Raw genomic sequence first — 17,500 nt, 5'->3', positions numbered from 1 at the left:
TAACAAAAAGACACATAGTCAAGGCTAAGAGGCTAAATTTATCGATATGATGCTGCAGGCTAAAGAGTCAAAACATTGTTGCTGGGGTAATCCTCCAGTGGGTGTACTCGTGGCGCTGCCAGACACAGAAAGACCCTTTTTGAAGCCGCACCAGTCTTAAGGGTTTTTTTGTGTGTATGATGCTCCAGGGCGGGGTTATTTGTAGTAGAAAGCTTTGGGGCGACATATTCTCCCCATTCTTCCACTGCGACAAAACGTGCTGTGCCAACTTTACAAAACTATACTTTGTTAAGGGAAGAACATTTTCATGGATGCATTATTAATGCGCCCCTTCCAGCGCCGAGTGAAGGTGTCTGACTAATACCGCAAGAAGTGATGAAAGTTTGATTCTTCCGTCTCAAATGTTCTCTTGTACTTTGAAGGCAGAGAGTTTCCTGCCAGCCTGCTCAGACTTTGCTTGATTTCCATGCAGGTGGATCGCGGGGAGTTCCAGCAAGAATCCGCTCTGAAGCAGTTGGAGGTTTTGCAAGAGGAGGAGAAGGAGTACCAGCATATTAAGGTATGACTCTTGATCAATGGCAGCATGGAGGCATGTTTAACGGAAGAGACCAAAAATAAATGAAATGTGTTAAAGGTCAAAAGAGACTTTTTAATGATGTTCTAACAGAAATATGGGTCCCTATGAGCCTCTTTATGAGCAACAAGCGTGAGGAAATGTATCCTATCCTTCACTTGTTTGCTCCATTTTTGAGAGAATAGGCCCTTCAATTGTGGCATTGGGGAGCAAAGAATATGACGTCAACGGGTTTTAAAGTCTGTAAATAAAGAACAGCTGCCAAAGTCTAACAGCAACATTTAAATTGTTTTCACTTTTTGGTGAGAGCGAAGATGTGAGCTTGCAAAACAACAATCACAAGAGACTAAAAACATGAATGTCTTACTAATCTCTTATACCGTATTTTTCGGACTATAAGGCGCACTTAAAATTATTTCATTTTCTCAAAACTCGACAGTTCGCCTTATAACCCGTTGCGCCTAATGTACAGAAGCTATTTTATTTGATACAAGGTGAAATGATAAGTGCAACCAGTAGATGGCAGTCACACATAAGAGATATGTGTAGACTGCAATATGACTCAAGTAAACACCAAAATGTTATATGTTCCGTTGAAAATATAGAACATTACACACGGCGCTCAAAAATCTATCAAAATAGTTTAGTACGACTTTGGTAAGCTATGAAGCCGCACCCCTTGATGGATTGTGCTGTGGTTCAACATACAAGTATTATTATGGTGTGTGTATAAGGTAAGACATATTATCTGGCTGAAAACCAGATAACTGATTAAAAAATGTTAACTTTATATACGGTATTTTAGACCAGTGGTCCCCAAACACCGGGTCGCGGCACTGTACCGGTCTGCGGACCGATTGGTACCGGGCCGCACAAGAAATAAAAAAATAAAATAAAATTTAAAAAACTTTTTATTTTTATTTTTTAATTTGTATTAAATCAACGTAAAAAACACAATATATAGATTATATATCAATATAGATCAATACAGTCCGTAAGCACACATGATTGTATTTCTTTATGGAAAAAAGAAAAAAAACACCCCCCCACCCCATCCCCATCCGCAGCTACAAAAAGGTTGGGCACCACTGTTTTAGACCATTTGGCATGTATCGGGACTCTACAGCTTGTCCCTCTCAAGGAAGCGGGGGTGGCTGGGGCCTATCCCAGCTGCAGTCGGGCGGAAGGCAGAGTACACCTTGGCCCTGTACAGCCTGAAATAACTTTAGATAAAACTGTCAGCAAATTGTGGGCAAATAAATGACATGCATTCAAATAAAACCTTTAAAAACATTCCTGAATGACATTCTGACAATGACATTGCTTTTGTGTACAAATATCGGGGTATTTTCTCAAGCTAATTTCAATAATGCAAACGAGAAATCTGTGACTAATCATGATTTATCCAAATTCCAAAATGTGATGAATCTGATTTAAAAATGGCTGCATTTGGGCTTAGGGTTGGGTCAGCAGCTGCAGCAAGTGTCATGTTGGCATGTGTTGGTGTGAGGCGCAATTCGAGTTGCTTGAGGCAGACGTTAATAAACACTTTTTTCCCTGGACATAGCATTCTTGCCTTTCATTTCAACGAGCGAAACTTAGTGCCGGTACTTGCAGTTTGAGAACGCTACCTTTGGACTTGCCTGGCTCTTGTCTTGGTGTGTCAGTGAGAGAGCAGGGCGTGATCCGCCCACCCAGCCAATCACCATCATCGCATTTACAATGGCGTCGCTTTGCGCTTCATTTGACCAAACTGTAGTAACGAGCCGCATCACATTGTTTAGAGACATTAAGGAATGTAGCCAAAAGAAAGACTATTTCTAAAATTTCTGTGGTTAGAGTGTTCGTCCTGAGACTAAAAGGTTGTGAGTTCAAACCCCGGCTGAGTCATACCAAAGACTATAAAATAAATGGGACCCATTACCTCCCTGCTTGGCACTCAGCATCAAGGGTTGGAATTGGGGGTTAAATTACCAAATGATTCCCGAGCACGGCCACCGCTGCTGCTCACTGCTCCCCTCACCTCCCAGGGGGTGAGCATGGGAATGGGTCAAATGCAGAGGATAATTTCACCACACCTAGTGTGTGTGTGTGTGTGTGTGTGTGTGACTATCGTTGGGACTTTAACTTTTAACTTAAGTACCATATTTTCCGCATTATAAGGCGCACCTAAAAACCTCCAATTTGGTCAAAAGCTGACAGTGCACCTTATAATCCGGTGCGCCTTATATATGGACCAATATTGAGCCTCCAACAGGTAAAAGTTGTAATCAATCAATCAATCGCAACTACGGTAAGCAGCCGCTGACTTCATTTTCCCCCGTAGAAGAAGAAGAAGCGCGTGGTGCATGCTGGGATATATGACTGTGCGAGGCGTGCCGTTTCATTTCCATTTGTGTGTTTATGTTAAGACCCCAAAATGGCTCCTATTAAGAGACACGCTTACGACGCAGAGTTTAAACTTAAGACGATCAGTCACGCAGTAGAACACGGGAATAGAGCAGCAGCGACACTGACTCCATTAATGACGACTTCGACGAGACGGATGTTGGATGCCGTATTCGCCCAACTGTTTAATTCGGACACTGAAAAAGAAGAATTTGAGGGATTCGTGGATGAGGAATAACTGCATAAAGTGAGCTTTACATGTTTATTTTGTGTGTTGTGTTGTGTGACATTAACGTTTGAGCAACGTTGAGTTATTGATATATTGTTATTGCTCTGCACTATTTGGAGTGTTACTATATTGTGATTGCACTGACGTTTGATTTACCGTAACAGTATCACTGTTTTTTACGTTTTTATTGAATCAGGGAAAAGTTCCCCTCCACTATGTGATATAAATGTTGCACTACATGTTATGCCTTGCTGTTGTTAAAAGATAAACAAAACACCACGTCACTGACTACCTCGGGGAAAATAATAAAACAGCTGTTTATTCATTTTGGGAGTTAACAGAACGCTGGTTTGTAATCTATTAATAAAGTTTGACTGACCTGACTGTTTTGTTGACATTCCTTTTAGCGCAGCTCCATCTAATGGATGCATAACGTAACCCCAGCCTCTACTGTAGCGTCTATTCTATACGCCTTATAATGCGGTGTGCCTTATATTTGAACAAAGTTTTAAAATATGCCATTCATTGAAGGTGCGCCTTATAATCCTGTGCGCTTTATAGTGCAGCAAATATGGTAGTCTTTATAGCATTGTTCCGAACAGACAATAACAGTTGAAGACTTTCACAATTGTATTTACTCTCTGGTATTTGCCCAACTCCACCATCCAAGCAATAACCCGCAAGCTTTGCATGCATCCTGCATCCAGCTCAATCAAATCCCTGCAATCTAATCATCAATCTCAAATTGGAAACGTAACCATGACAGTGAACAAAAGCATGAGTCACTGCCCAAGTCTCCCGTTGGCAGGTGACAAGAGACGAGAATGCTAAATGCAGAAGCTGGAAAGTCGTACTCTCAAGTTCTGTGCAGTTTGATCATCCATCGTGCTATGTGCGCACATCCTTTGATAGCAATATGTCTCACACATGGAGGAATTCTAAAAAAAAAGTGGTCAAACCAACGCGATTTCGCTCAACGCAATAAAAGTGTGCTGCTTGTTTAATTTACATGCCAATGAGCAGACATAGATGTGTGTGCTCGTACTGAAGGAGGCACCTGCTTTGGTGCCTGCGTGAGTGATCCACAAGTGATTTAGCCGACTGTGCAGGTTCTCTCGTCTTGTGCTGTGGTTTATCTCTCGACCACTTCCTCAGTCAATTACGAAGCTGCGTGGCGCATTTTAAAGCTTTAAAGCTGTTCTTGCTGTTATTCCCAGTTTTTTTCTATCCACTGCCATCAAAACAAGAACTATTTACATTTTTTTACAGCAGAGAAAGCAGAGATACACTGCAAAAATTGATGTATACGCAATATTTTGCAATAACAATATATTTTTTCTTACTATATTATACACGTTTGCTTATCTTAGATCAAACTAATTTTAGATCGGGGCCCACATGGAGAAAAATCTACTCCCGAGTGGGCCGGACTGGTAATATTACGGCATGATAACTTAAAAATAAAGACAATTTCAGATTGTTTTCTTTGTTTAAAAATAGAACAAGCACATTCTGAAAATGTACAAAAAATAATGCTGTTAGTTTTTTTTACACTTAAAAATAGTAGGTTAATAGTATTCTATCTTTATTTTTTGTTATTTATACTTTCTGAATAAATTATGTGATAATGTTCTTCAGTCAACTCATTGGTGTTAATTTTCAATCAAGATACAAAAAATAATATCAAAATCAAATTACAGGATGTTATGTATGTTGTTTGCTAAATTTTTTTTTACATATGTAGCGTAATCTACAAAGATACAAATAATTGCTATGGCGACATCAAGTGGACACATTTAGAAAAGCAGTTTCTTTCATTCGAAAATGTCGGCTCATTTACGCGGGCCGTACGTTTGACACCTCTGTCTTAGAAGGTCCCATAGTGTACTGTTTGTCACCAGGAAGTCAGGAAGTGTTGGTCAAAATATAGTTTTGATGTTGGAATTCAGACAGTTCAAAGGTGCTTTTAGTAATGTTACATTCTGGTGTTTGTGTGGACCGCCCGGGATGCAGAGATGGCAGGCGAGTGCAGAAGAAGAAGCCCTTTCATTAGGGACACACAGGTAAAACAAAAACAAAGATGTGCACAAAGCGAAAACAGGCAAGCAAATGAGCCTGCCCTTTGTCTATAGCAGGGGTGTCAAATGTACGGCCCGAGGGCCAGATCAGGCTTTATCCGGCCCGCGCATGAGTTTGCCAAGTATAAAAATTAACATTTTCGGATGAAAGAAACAGCTGTTCTAAATGTGTCCACTGGATGTCGCAATAGCAATTATTTGTATCTTTGTAGATTATGCTACATATGTACAAAATAAACCACATGATGTTAGTACATCAGTCGAAGAAAAAAATATCAAACTATATAAATAACATACTGTAATTTGATTTTGATATTATTTTTTTATCTTGATAGATTGACAATGAACACCAATGAGTTGACTGATGAACATTATCACATCATTACGTCAGAAAATATAAATAACGACAAAGATATAATACTATTAACCGCAACATGTAAGTGTACAAAAAAAACTGTGCTTGTTCTATTTTTAAACAAAGAAAACAATCTGAAGTTGTCTTTATTTTTAAGTTATCATGCCGTGATTTTACCAGTCCGGCCCACCTGGGAGTAGATTTTTCTCCATGTGGCCCCCCATCTAAAATTAGTTTGACACCCGTGGTCTAGAGCAGTGGTCCCCAACCTTTTTGTGACTGCGGACATCTTCTGATTATCCATATATAATCTACCCAAAGGGGGTCCACCTTTGTAGTCTGACGCTGTAGTCATTAAGCTCCTTCTTTTTCGCTATCCTCTTATTTGTGAGGAAGACTGGCTTGTACATGCACATGCATCCTCCGCTGTTGCCATTTCTAATACAGAGTAGCGTATAGTTCTAATACTACTAATAATAATAATAATAATAATAATAATAATAATAATAATAATACATTTGACTTATAAAGCCCCTTTCTAGGCACTAAAGAACACCGTACGAAACCAAAACAAAAAAATATATTCAATTGGATATATCAATCAAATCAATCAAAGTTTATTTATATAGCCCTAAATCACTAGTGTCTCAAAGGGCTGCACAAGCCACAACGACATCTCAGATCCCACATCAAGGCATGAAAAAACTCAACCCAATGGGATTACAATGAGAAACCTTGGAGGGGACCGCAGACCCCCCGCCCCACTCCCCTGGGCAACAACAAAGATCGATAAGATTTACAATGAATAAGCAGTAAGGAATAAGTGTGTTTTGAGTCTTAATATAAAGAGGGATAACATATCTGTCAGTGGACTTTATAGGGAAGCGATGAAAACTACAACAAAAATGGCGGAGAGAAGATGCTGTCAGAATGGAGCCACGTAAATAAGAGAGCCCACAAAATGGTACTTTCCGAAGAGGCGGTCAGAAAGCGGCTTGAAGATGGTCTTTAAAATATAATCTATGCAAAATGATGACCACATATCCACCATTACATGTTATGTAGACCACAAGGTGGTGTTTAAAATGTAGAAAACAAAAGGATAATATGACCCCTTTAACAAAAAAGACTGATAAGCTCAAACTAATTTAACACATCCTTCTAACTAATTGACAGTGTCTTACTAAAAGCCTGGGATAGGCTCCAGCATCCCACGTAGAAAATTAATGTTTATTCTACCTTTAGTGCTTTCTATCTCAATGCTTGACGTAAATCAGGGATGTCCAAAGGTCATTTTTTAACGGCCCCACTGCCCATTTTAAAATACGATTAAAAAAATTCAAAACATAAAAAGTGGTATGAAAGACCAAACAGGTGAAATGTAACAAGAAAATGTTGCAATGTTTACTCTAATAACACAAAGCTGCCATGCAGGCTGTTTCTTTCTTTAAAAAAAAAATAATGAATGAAAATCAATGTTATTATGAATAATTGACCTATCCAAGGCTCCAATTACGTCACATTAAATATTGCACTTTGAGATATTTTTTGGGGAAAATGTTGCATATTTTGTGTTTGCCATATAAAAAATTGAGCTGTCTTTTTTTTTTAAAGATGGGCCTAAAACGAACAAACAAAAAACATAAACAAAAATACAACTTATAATTGACGGATAGATCTGAAGTTGATCTCGAGATTATTGTGTTTAAAGTAAACAGTAAAAACTATTTATAATTTATTTTTTAACACTTTAATGAGTAGGACCTTTTTGGTTCCCCAATAATTTTTGTGTGATTTGTTTTTAAGTGTCATCGCTCAAAAAATAATAATGAATTAAAATCAATGGTGTTATGAGTTGTTGACCTTTTTAAGGCTCCAATTATTATATAATCTCAATTATATAAATAAATGATAAATGGGTTATACTTGTATAGCGCTTTTCTACCTTCAAGGTACTCAAAGCGCTTTGACAGTATTTCCACATTTACCCATTCACACACACATTCACACACTGATGGCAGGAGCTGCCATGCAAGGCGCTAACCAGCAGCCATCAGGAGCAAGGGTGAAGTGTCTTGCCCAAGGATACAACGGACGTGACTAATATTCCACTTAAAAATGTTATTGGGTGAAAATATTGCATATTTTGGGTTTTTTCTTTGACAAAAAGAGCATACGACTTAAATCTTAAAAAACGTTATATTGACAGACAGACCTAATGTTGATCTATGAATTTAAAACTTGAATAATAATAAAAATAATAATACTGAATAATGACACATTTTTTATATTTTTTTTAACAAAACCCTTTGGGGTCCCTGGTATCAAGCCTGAGTGGAGGCCTAAATGTATATTTTTTATACATATATTGTATTGGTTTTTAAAATAAAAAAAATATCAAAAGGGCCCCCGCTTGCTTTGATTTTTCAGTGTGCGGCCCTCAGTGGAAAAAGTTTAGACACCCCTGACGTAAATAAAGTTGGGCAGATTCATTTAGTGGGCGTTTGTTCTTCAAGACAATTTCCCTTTCGACAATTTGCCAAGATTGTATCTCCCGTCTATCCCTGAGAATGGGAGAACAACCTTTAATTGTCCCTTGAGGAGGACATTTAGTCGAAACCCCTCAGGTGTTTCACAAGTTTTCGCCCAAACGCGCGAGGCCACCGACTCCCAAGTGTGTTTTTGTTGTGTTTACCTGCTGATCCGCTTACTCCAGGGCTTCTTTTTTGTCCACACTAGTTAATGGCGACAGGCGTGAGAGCCAAAGGGTACCTGAGCGCGAGTTAAAGGCCAGACGCAAGCAGTCTCCCTATCCGCCGTCTGATAGTGACAAGCATAACAACAATCCTCTTGCGTTATCTCGCTCTAATTTTCTCCCCCATTATGAGCACTTTTCTTTTGAGATTTGTCTCACACTAGGCTTGACATTCACATCCGCTCCCATGAGGACAACACACACACACACACACAGGCCCTAACTGGCCCCTCTGCGACAGTGTTTCGCCTTCAGCCCGATAGCCAACGAGTGCCACCGCTGTAGGCACAAAAGCCAAATTCATCGCTGAGCCCGCATGAAAACGACAGACACCCCGGTGTGTTTAGGTCCAATTAAAGCTCATGTGCGTGTACGTATGTGAAAGCTGTGCGCTGACACACCGGATAGCACACGATGAATCATCAAGCCTGGCTTAATTAGCGAGAAACATGATTTTAAGGTTAGAACGAGGCTGACTAAATCCTAGCGCGGAGGTTTGTCACAGCTTGCCGTGCTGCCTCATTTATTCTCCGGCTTGAATGGTAATTACTAAGAGTTTGACCCCGACTTATGTCGAGCTTGGAGGAGTCAACAGTTAAACACGCACTGTACGAACATTATGACTGCATGGAAGTTATTTTTTAACTTTTACTTCCATTGCTTTGTTTGATATGCTGTGCACTGCAAAAAGTCAGTGTTCAAAAACAAGAAGAAAAAAAAATAGGGGTATTTTATTTGAACTAAGCAAAATTATATGCCAATAGAACAAGAAAATGTGGCTTGTCAAGACTTTCCAAAACAAGTAAAATTAGCTAACCTCAATGAACCCAAAAATACCTTAAAATAAGTATATTCTCACTAATAACAACTGTACTACTATATGAGTACGTATTTTCTATTGTTTCATTGAAAATAAAACAGCAAAGTCCATTTGGCTGTCATCTGTTTTAATATGAGACACAATTGTGTCAAAGTCATGATTTTTTTTTTCATGCTTGAAATAAGAAATGATTACTTTAAAAAAGTAGTTTTATACTTGTGAGTGTTGATAACACAGCTTTGCAACAGTTGGTATTCTAGTTTCAAGCATGTTTTACTCATTATAGGTCATAAAATATCTTACTGAGATAATTTAGGACCAAAACCCTTAAAACAAGTAAAACACCAACATAAAATCTGCTTAGTGAGAAGAATTATCTTATCAGACAGAGAATAAGCAAATATCACCCTTATTTGAGATATTTAATCTTACTTAGATTTCAGTTTTTGCAGTGTGACTGCTACTCTAGAGAGGTACCTCCGTACTCATCGAATATAAGACGATCCATCATTTTCAAGACATCATCGGCAAAATCATGTTTAATATCTGCCAGACAATTGGTCGCCAACCAGTCGATGTTTGGGACCCTATCGGTCGATTGCGAAAATAATCAAGTGGACACTCTTGTGATTTGTATAACATCGGACTGTCTGCCCCCAGGATGAAATTTGAGGATCAGTCATAGACAATTTAGAGTGAAAAGCACATTTTATTTTCACTCACATACAAAACATTCTAACTTGGATTGTTTCCCTGGCTTCGAGACTCTCTCGAAGGACAGTGTGGCGAAGACACAACAAACTCCCTTCTTATCTCTCATGGACACACACCTGCTGTTGTTGACTTTGGACTAGCGACCGCACGACATCAAGGCCGCGGAATAGAGACACGCGGCAGGCTTACACACACACATGCATCCACAAAAATATACGCCACATACCCCACCCCCCATCCAACGCCCCTTGACGCGAATCCCTTAGGGGTGATGGACGGCTGGGCGGCGCCTGAAGAGCTGCAGCCTTCCACCGTGGCCCCCACTCCCTCCCCTCTGTTGCAAGTCTCGAGATGGATGTGTAATACGTATATGTGCTTTGCTATGGAGTTTTTTTCCCACTCCAGACTGAGCCCCCTTCGGAACACAGTCTAGATTGTATTTTTTTACTCATCCTCCCCAGCGTTTACCTTTTTCCCATATTTTACGGGGCGCCTTGTGGCGACCCATCAGCGTTCCTGTTCTGTAACCCTGTACGCTGTTTGTTTGTCTAAACTTGAACGGGTTTGTGCTAAAAACAAAGTTTTGTTGTACTTGTGCAATGACAATAAAGAAATAAATATATATTAATATGACATCAGTCACACCCCCACCAATGACCAACAGACTTGCCAAAAGGCACACATTTTAACCCGTGAACACACCCGCACGCCTCACCTCTCTCTTTTCAGCCTCACATGCCGCATGACGTGCACAAAAATCATCAAGCTGCAACAATGCATTAAAGCGGCAACAAGGCATCGGACATTTTCTAGCATCCATTATCAAACCACTCTTCCCTCAACCACGACCATCATCGCTCGGCTGCAACTGGAGGCTGACAAGCCAAATATTAGAGTCTGTGAACATTGCTCCAAAGTACGGATTCTGTGTGGATTTATTGTGCATACAAATGTAAACACAGACAAAAAGCAGTATTACATAATAAAACAAAGCGGCATCTAAGGAAGAGAAGTGTGGGGCGGGACGTTAACTATAATTATAGTTAATAGTTATAGTTTAAAATTCCGACAAGCTAAAACCCCAAAGTAGTGTTATGTGGGTTAAGTTGTGCCAATTGCCGAAGGAGATAACTATGAATGAGTTGGTAACACTTTAGTATGGGGAACATATTCACCATTAATTAGCTGCTTATTAAAGTAACAAATACTTAATTTAGAGTTATTTTGACACTAGGGGAACCTATAAGGGTTAGGGTTAGGGTTAGGGTTACTAATAATCAATAATTCTGAGGTTATTGAGGGAAGACTCTTAGTTAATGGCTTGCTGGTTGTATAATAAGGTCATGCAGAATTAGGCATTAATAATCAATAACTAATTTGCATGTTAATAAGCAACCAATTAATGGTGAATATGTGTTCCCCATACTAAAGTGTTACCGAGATGTTTACTTGTGAAATCATACTATTACATACAGTAAGCACACACTAATGTCTCTGTGGTAGTAGTGTACTCAGCAGTAAAACTATAAAAAAAAAATGAATTATCTTATAATATTTGTTCCAATAATTTCTCCAAGTTTATACCTTAACCGACATTAAAAGTGTTTAGTGTTTACACTCACCTTATTGTGGGTTGAGGAAAGCAAGGGAGGTTTGTGAATATCTTTTTGTCATGCCTAAATAATAACTAATGCTTGTGTATTAGCAATATGTTTTAAAAAAAGTCACAAAAAAAGGGTAACAATTTATCCATACACACCAGATACAAAATAAGCTGAGCACATTTGAATGTTATCCACATTATTCACATCCAAATTTAGTTTGAGGCTTACAAGCCATAATTGCCTTCCTTCTTTTTAGACAATCACTCTGTCTGCACTCTGTTTTTCACAACATAGTGCACATACAGTAGTATTGTAAATGTTTTTATCGGTATGCTCAATTCTGACAGCCGAAAAAAACAATGCCAAAGTTAACCATTTAGCTTTAGCATAGATGCTAACTGTCCCTTTCACAGACAATAGATTGTTGTGCTTTCCTCTACCATTGTTGATGTTCCATGAAAACACTTGATTTGAAGCACACAGCACCTTTTGCAAGAAAACACTTCTATGGCAAATCTGAAAATTGGCTGTTACGATGTTTGCTAATATTTTTTTCAATTAGTTTAAACTAAAGAAGCTTCTGGTGTATTTAGTTAGTTTAAAGGCCTACTGAAATGTTTTTTTTAAATTTAAACGGGGATAGCAGATCCATTCTGTGTGTCATACTTGATCATTTCGCGATATTGCCATATTTTTGCTGAAAGGTTTTAGTAGAGAACATTGACGATAAAGTCCGCAACTTTTGGTCGCTGATAAAAAAAAGCCTTGCCTGTACCGGAAGTAGCGTGACGTCGCAGGTTGAAGGGCTCCTCACATTTCCCCATTGTTTACACCAGCAGCGAGAGCGATTCGGACCGAGAAAGCGGCGATTACCCCGTTAATTTGAGCGAGGATGAAAGATTCGTGGATGAGGAACGTGAGAGTGAAGGACTAGAGTGCAGTGCAGGATGTATCTTTTTTTCGCTCTGACCGTAACTTAGGTAAAAGGGCTCATTGGATTCCACACTTTCTCCTTTTTCTATTGTGGATCACAGATTTGTATTTTAAACCACCTCGGATACTATATCCTCTTGAAAATGAGAGTCAAGAACGCGAAATGGACATTCACAGTGACTTTTATCTCCACGACAATACATCGGCGAAGCACTTTAGCTACGGAGCTAACGTGATAGCATCGTGCTTAAATGCAGAAATCCAACCATTGACGTCACGCGCAAACGTCATCATACATAGACGTTTTCAACCGGAAGTTCCCCGGGAAATTTAAAATTGCACTTTATAAGTTAACCCGGCCGTATTGGCATGTGTTGCAATGTTAAGATTTCATCATTGATGTATAAACTATCAGACTGCGTGGTCGGTAGTAGTGGGTTTCAGTAGGCCTTTAACCATGTTGTTTTCCAATGTTAAAGAGCAGTAAATGAATTCATATACTTAAAATTCATTCTGGACCTCTGATTTTACTTTGTCGTTGTATGTTTTGTCCGTATGGATGTGAAATGGTCTTAAATTATTTTCAAGATGGTCTTAAAAAAAGTCTTAAATTTGACCTGCAGAGGCCTTGTGATAACCTAAAAACCCTGCTGTAAGGCGTATGCCGACTATTTGATTAGCATATGGACTATGCAGGATGGTAGTGACGGGTTTGAGTGTCATTTATGGATGCATAAATTGTAAACGTTTGCCTCGTAACTTACATTCTCTTTGCTATTTCCTCCTTGTTCTCCATCCAAAATACACTTGTATTACATTCCGTAGGGAATGCCATCAACAAAGTATTTACTGTACCGTTTTTTTTCTCAATAGGACCCCACAAATGGCTACTACAGCGTCAACACCTTCAACGAGCACCCGACACCAACTATGGCCGGAACCCAGTCCACCGACGGGAAGAACCCGACCAATACGAGCACTCTAGGCAAGCAACGGGTACCGACAGGCATGTCCTTCACCAACATCTACTCCACCCTGGGAGCGGGTCCCAATCGCCTGTACGACTACAGCCAGCGCTTCGTGCTGGGCATGGGCAGCAGCTCCATCGAGTTGTGCGAGCGGGAGTTCCAGCGCGGCTCAATAAGCGACTCCAGCTCGTTTATCGACACGCAGTGCGACAGCAGCGTCAGCAGCTACAGCAAGCCGGACGGCTACGTGCAGTTCGACAAGGACAGCAAGGCGTCGGCCTCCTCGTCCTCCCACTACTCGCAGTCGTCGTCGCAGAACTCAGACCTAACCCGGCCTCTCCAGAAGCGCATGCAGACCCACGTCTGACAGCCAGGATGGGAGGGATGGTCTGAGAACCAGCCTTGGGTGTGAACTCCGACTTGGTTTCATCACACTGAACCACTTTGTCAGACATGTGGATCAAGAAGCCTTATATTTCCCTTTTGTTTAATCCATTGCCCACATCCGGGTTCTCACAGACGTTCTTGAGTAGTGCCACGATACTTGCCAATGAAGACACTTGGGATTATTCTGCTTCTGAGGACAGCAACAAAGCTGCAAGATTGGTTTTTTTTCTGAATGGAGTAAAACCGCACAACAATTCCTTTCTGCTCTTTCGTGTCTCGTCAAGCACAAAGACTGAACATCCACAAGGTTTTTTAGGTAGTCAACAACTCACAACCACCACGGCTTCCCTCCTTTCTTTCACAGTCTTCTCACACTCCAGCTCGGCTCCTTGCAATGTCTCATTGCGTAGGTGGAGTACAACTGGCCTCCTTCCACATGCCCACAGACATGGTTGGGAGGAACAGCTGCATGTGGGCCAGACAAGATAACGAAGGGCTGAGACCACGTTTTCGATCCCAACGTTCGCGTTCTGATAAAACATCAGTGTACATATTGTATAAGGCTGTAAATTATTTTCTGACTAATCGCGGAGGAGTTCTTAAATGAAACAAGAGCGGTTTGTATCCCGCTCTAGCCCCTCAAAAAAGTTTGCCTTGGGGAACTGTTTGGTTAACTAAGCAGACATACTGCATATCAGCTGCAGCCGGTGAACTAACACTGCTAAAGGTGCAAGTATATGTAAACATACTCATGTCTTATTTTGTGGTTGTTGCAGTGTGTAGTTGCTGATAAAACTGGAGCAAAGTGCACACTTACAATTTGTTTTGAATATAGCTTTTGGATTTTTGGTCATGTTTTTACAGAAATTACTTTTATTATTGGCACAATTGAAATTATGCTTAAATTCTTGTCCCCCCCCCCTCCCTCCGCCCTTTTATTAGATAGTTTAAAAAAAAAAAAAAGAATACAACTATATATATTACCATGTTTTACCAATAAAACATTAATACACAATGCTAAAAAAATGATAAAAATATTTAACATACAATAATAAAAGAATAAGGAAAAAAATATAACTTTTTTAAAAAAAGCAGGCAATTTTTTTTTTTTAATATAGTAAATAAATATGGTTCCGTAAATGACAATTCAAAATTAGTTTCACAAGAACAAAATTGCAATTCCTTTTGTTAATGTATTTTTATAAATAGGTTGAAATTACCAAGTAAATTGAAAAAAGAAAATTAGTATCTTTCACCACAAAAAAAGAAAACCTAAGAAACTTCACACTACAGAACGAAAATATGGTACATAGGTTACAAAATTAAATTAAAATGTTCAATTCCTTATGTTAATGGACCAAAATTTATTTTTTATGTACATATGAATTGGTAAAAAAAAATATGTTACAATAATTTACTTTTAAAAAAAGGTGTAATTTACTGAATACATTAAACTATTTTATATACACAAAAAATGTATCTTTAATTATTTTTATTTTTTTTAAATGGGAGAAACATGCACACTATAAAACAAGTAAATTGCAGTACATTTTCCTGGAAAAGTTTAATTTTAATGTCAATAAACAATGTAATTCAATGTGTTCAAATGTTAGTATCTCTGCCAGATATCATCAAATCAACGTGTAATTTGGTGTACTTATGCAGGATCTTGTGGGCTAAAAGGACGCACAATTCACAAAGCCGGAATTCCCTCCAGATGAGAACCAACGTCCAATGCTAGATTTAAGGCTGATAAGTGCATTGATTTGACATGTTTGTGAGTTTACATTTTGTTCACTGAGTTGAGAGGATATACAAATAGACACACAAACACACATCACCCGCGTTTCTAAGTAAAGTGGTGTTGTCGCTCCCTGTTAGTATTATTATGATCCGGGACTTTTGGGGATTGCTGGGGAAATTTGCAGAAAACAAAAACTGCGTGAAATTTGGACGGGAGGTCATGAATTTTTCTGTAGTTGCTGCAGTCAAGGATACGTTTATTCCAATTCATATCACAAGTGCTGACTGTGTTGCTTGCAAGTTAGTCCCGCTAGTCGCATAAATCAATAATGACCTATGTTTTAAAAACGGTCATTTTCGGCCTTTTAAAACAAAGCTGTCATTAAAAGCACTTTAAAAGGATTATCTCATTCAAGGTACACTCCAATGGCGGTATGGACTCTTATTTTTTACAAATGTACAGTTTAAAGCAACACGGATAATCCAGTAGACTGTACATAAATCAATTAAATGCTGTTTTTCTCTGTATATAGTTTTTTTTTTTTTCACTCTTGTGATTTTCTTTCATTCTCGGTCGTCATGATTGACACCTAAAGCTCCAAATTGTACAGACAATCATTATCCCCTCACATTAAACCCATCAAAACTTCTTGTTTCTCTCACATTTGCGTTTCAAGACTGAGCAGTTTCTGTAAAACACACAGGCGGCTTTTAGAAATGAAAAGCAGTGTTGAGCTGGGACAGCTTTGAAGTGAGATGAATTGTTATTTTAACTTCAGTCCCTCAGAGATGCCTGAAGCTCTTTTATTCGACACTAAAACGACTTTGCAGAGCAGTCACTGTGTAGAATCTATATCTTGTATCAGTAAATATATTGACTGCATATCTTTCCACTTCAGACATCCCATTTGTTAGACGGAATAAATCATTGATGCTCCACTTTGCCATTCTACAGTATTATAATTCATAGTGATATATATTTTAACCAACCCTGCGAATACAAAAGGATTTTTGTCCCCTCAAACCAGTGATATTCGGCTACAAAACGAGTATTAAAGCCACAGTCAAAATACAGATAACTTAATATTTCAAAAAGTAAAACGTTTAGGAATATTACAGGGAAAATCTATTTTATGGATATGTGTTAGATTTATTGAATCAGTGCAACTACTGTAAATTTATGTATTTATTTATCATATAAACAACTGTATTTGTTCCCAACTTGGGGTCAAATACAACGACAAAGTATGGAAGTTACAAACAAGATGACATTTTTAAATTTAAATATTAGCTGGAAAATATATATAATACTCAAATGTATTTTTTATTTTATAGGAATAAAGTTATTACAGTACAAGATGTATTATTAATAATCATATTGGTTAACCAATTACACATTTACACAATTTATCTGACACATATTCATTATTAGGACTATGACTGATATGTTTGTTAAAATATTATTGTATTCAAATTTGTTCAGAAAAAAATTGTAATACAGTGCAAGTATAAAATATTGTATAATCTATTTCTATTCCTTTTTTCTTATTACACAATGACTTTATGAATAAAACATTGTATTTAAATGAAGCTATAACAAAAGTACAATTTAAAAAAAGTTTAGGCTTAAATACTCCTTTATAAAACAAATATGGTCGTCCCTCGCCACAATGGCTTCAAATATTGTGACTTCACCATATTTCAGATTTTTTAAAGAATATTCTACAACATTTTTGGCAGAAATTAAGCATTTTCAAGCATAAAAAAGCTAAATGAAAAAAAATGATGATGACCAAACCAAGTATAATTACACTATTTTGGATTAAATGAGTGTAAAGGGTGTTATTTCATATCATAAACAGTTTGGTATGCCAATATTCAATGTATATTTAGTTATTTGTACTTTGAAAAAATGTGTTTATTGTGGCAATTTCTGTAATGTATATTTAATA

The 17,500-nt window shown here is 38.3% G+C and overlaps 1 protein-coding gene and 1 long non-coding RNA gene across 2 annotated transcripts in view; one reads left to right on the top strand and one right to left on the bottom strand.

The window, feature by feature from the left end:
- The window catches only part of kirrel3b (kirre like nephrin family adhesion molecule 3b), a 439,076-nt gene extending 422,344 nt beyond the window's left edge, over positions 1 to 16,732 (top strand). The window contains 2 exon segments of the mRNA XM_062060501.1: positions 473 to 559; positions 13,324 to 16,732. Coding sequence (XP_061916485.1) covers positions 473 to 559; positions 13,324 to 13,785 — 549 coding nt within the window. The 3' untranslated portion in view covers positions 13,786 to 16,732.
- LOC133658445 (uncharacterized) overlaps positions 1 to 17,500 on the bottom strand; it is a 383,871-nt gene that overhangs the window by 101,772 nt on the left and 264,599 nt on the right. The gene's annotated exons all lie outside the window — the stretch shown is intronic.

Source organism: Entelurus aequoreus, linkage group LG10, assembly GCF_033978785.1.
Source record: "Entelurus aequoreus isolate RoL-2023_Sb linkage group LG10, RoL_Eaeq_v1.1, whole genome shotgun sequence".
In the NCBI taxonomy this organism is placed as follows: domain Eukaryota; kingdom Metazoa; phylum Chordata; class Actinopteri; order Syngnathiformes; family Syngnathidae; genus Entelurus; species Entelurus aequoreus.
The sequence above is the reverse complement of the archived record's forward strand: the minus strand, read 5'-3'. Positions and strand labels throughout refer to the sequence as shown.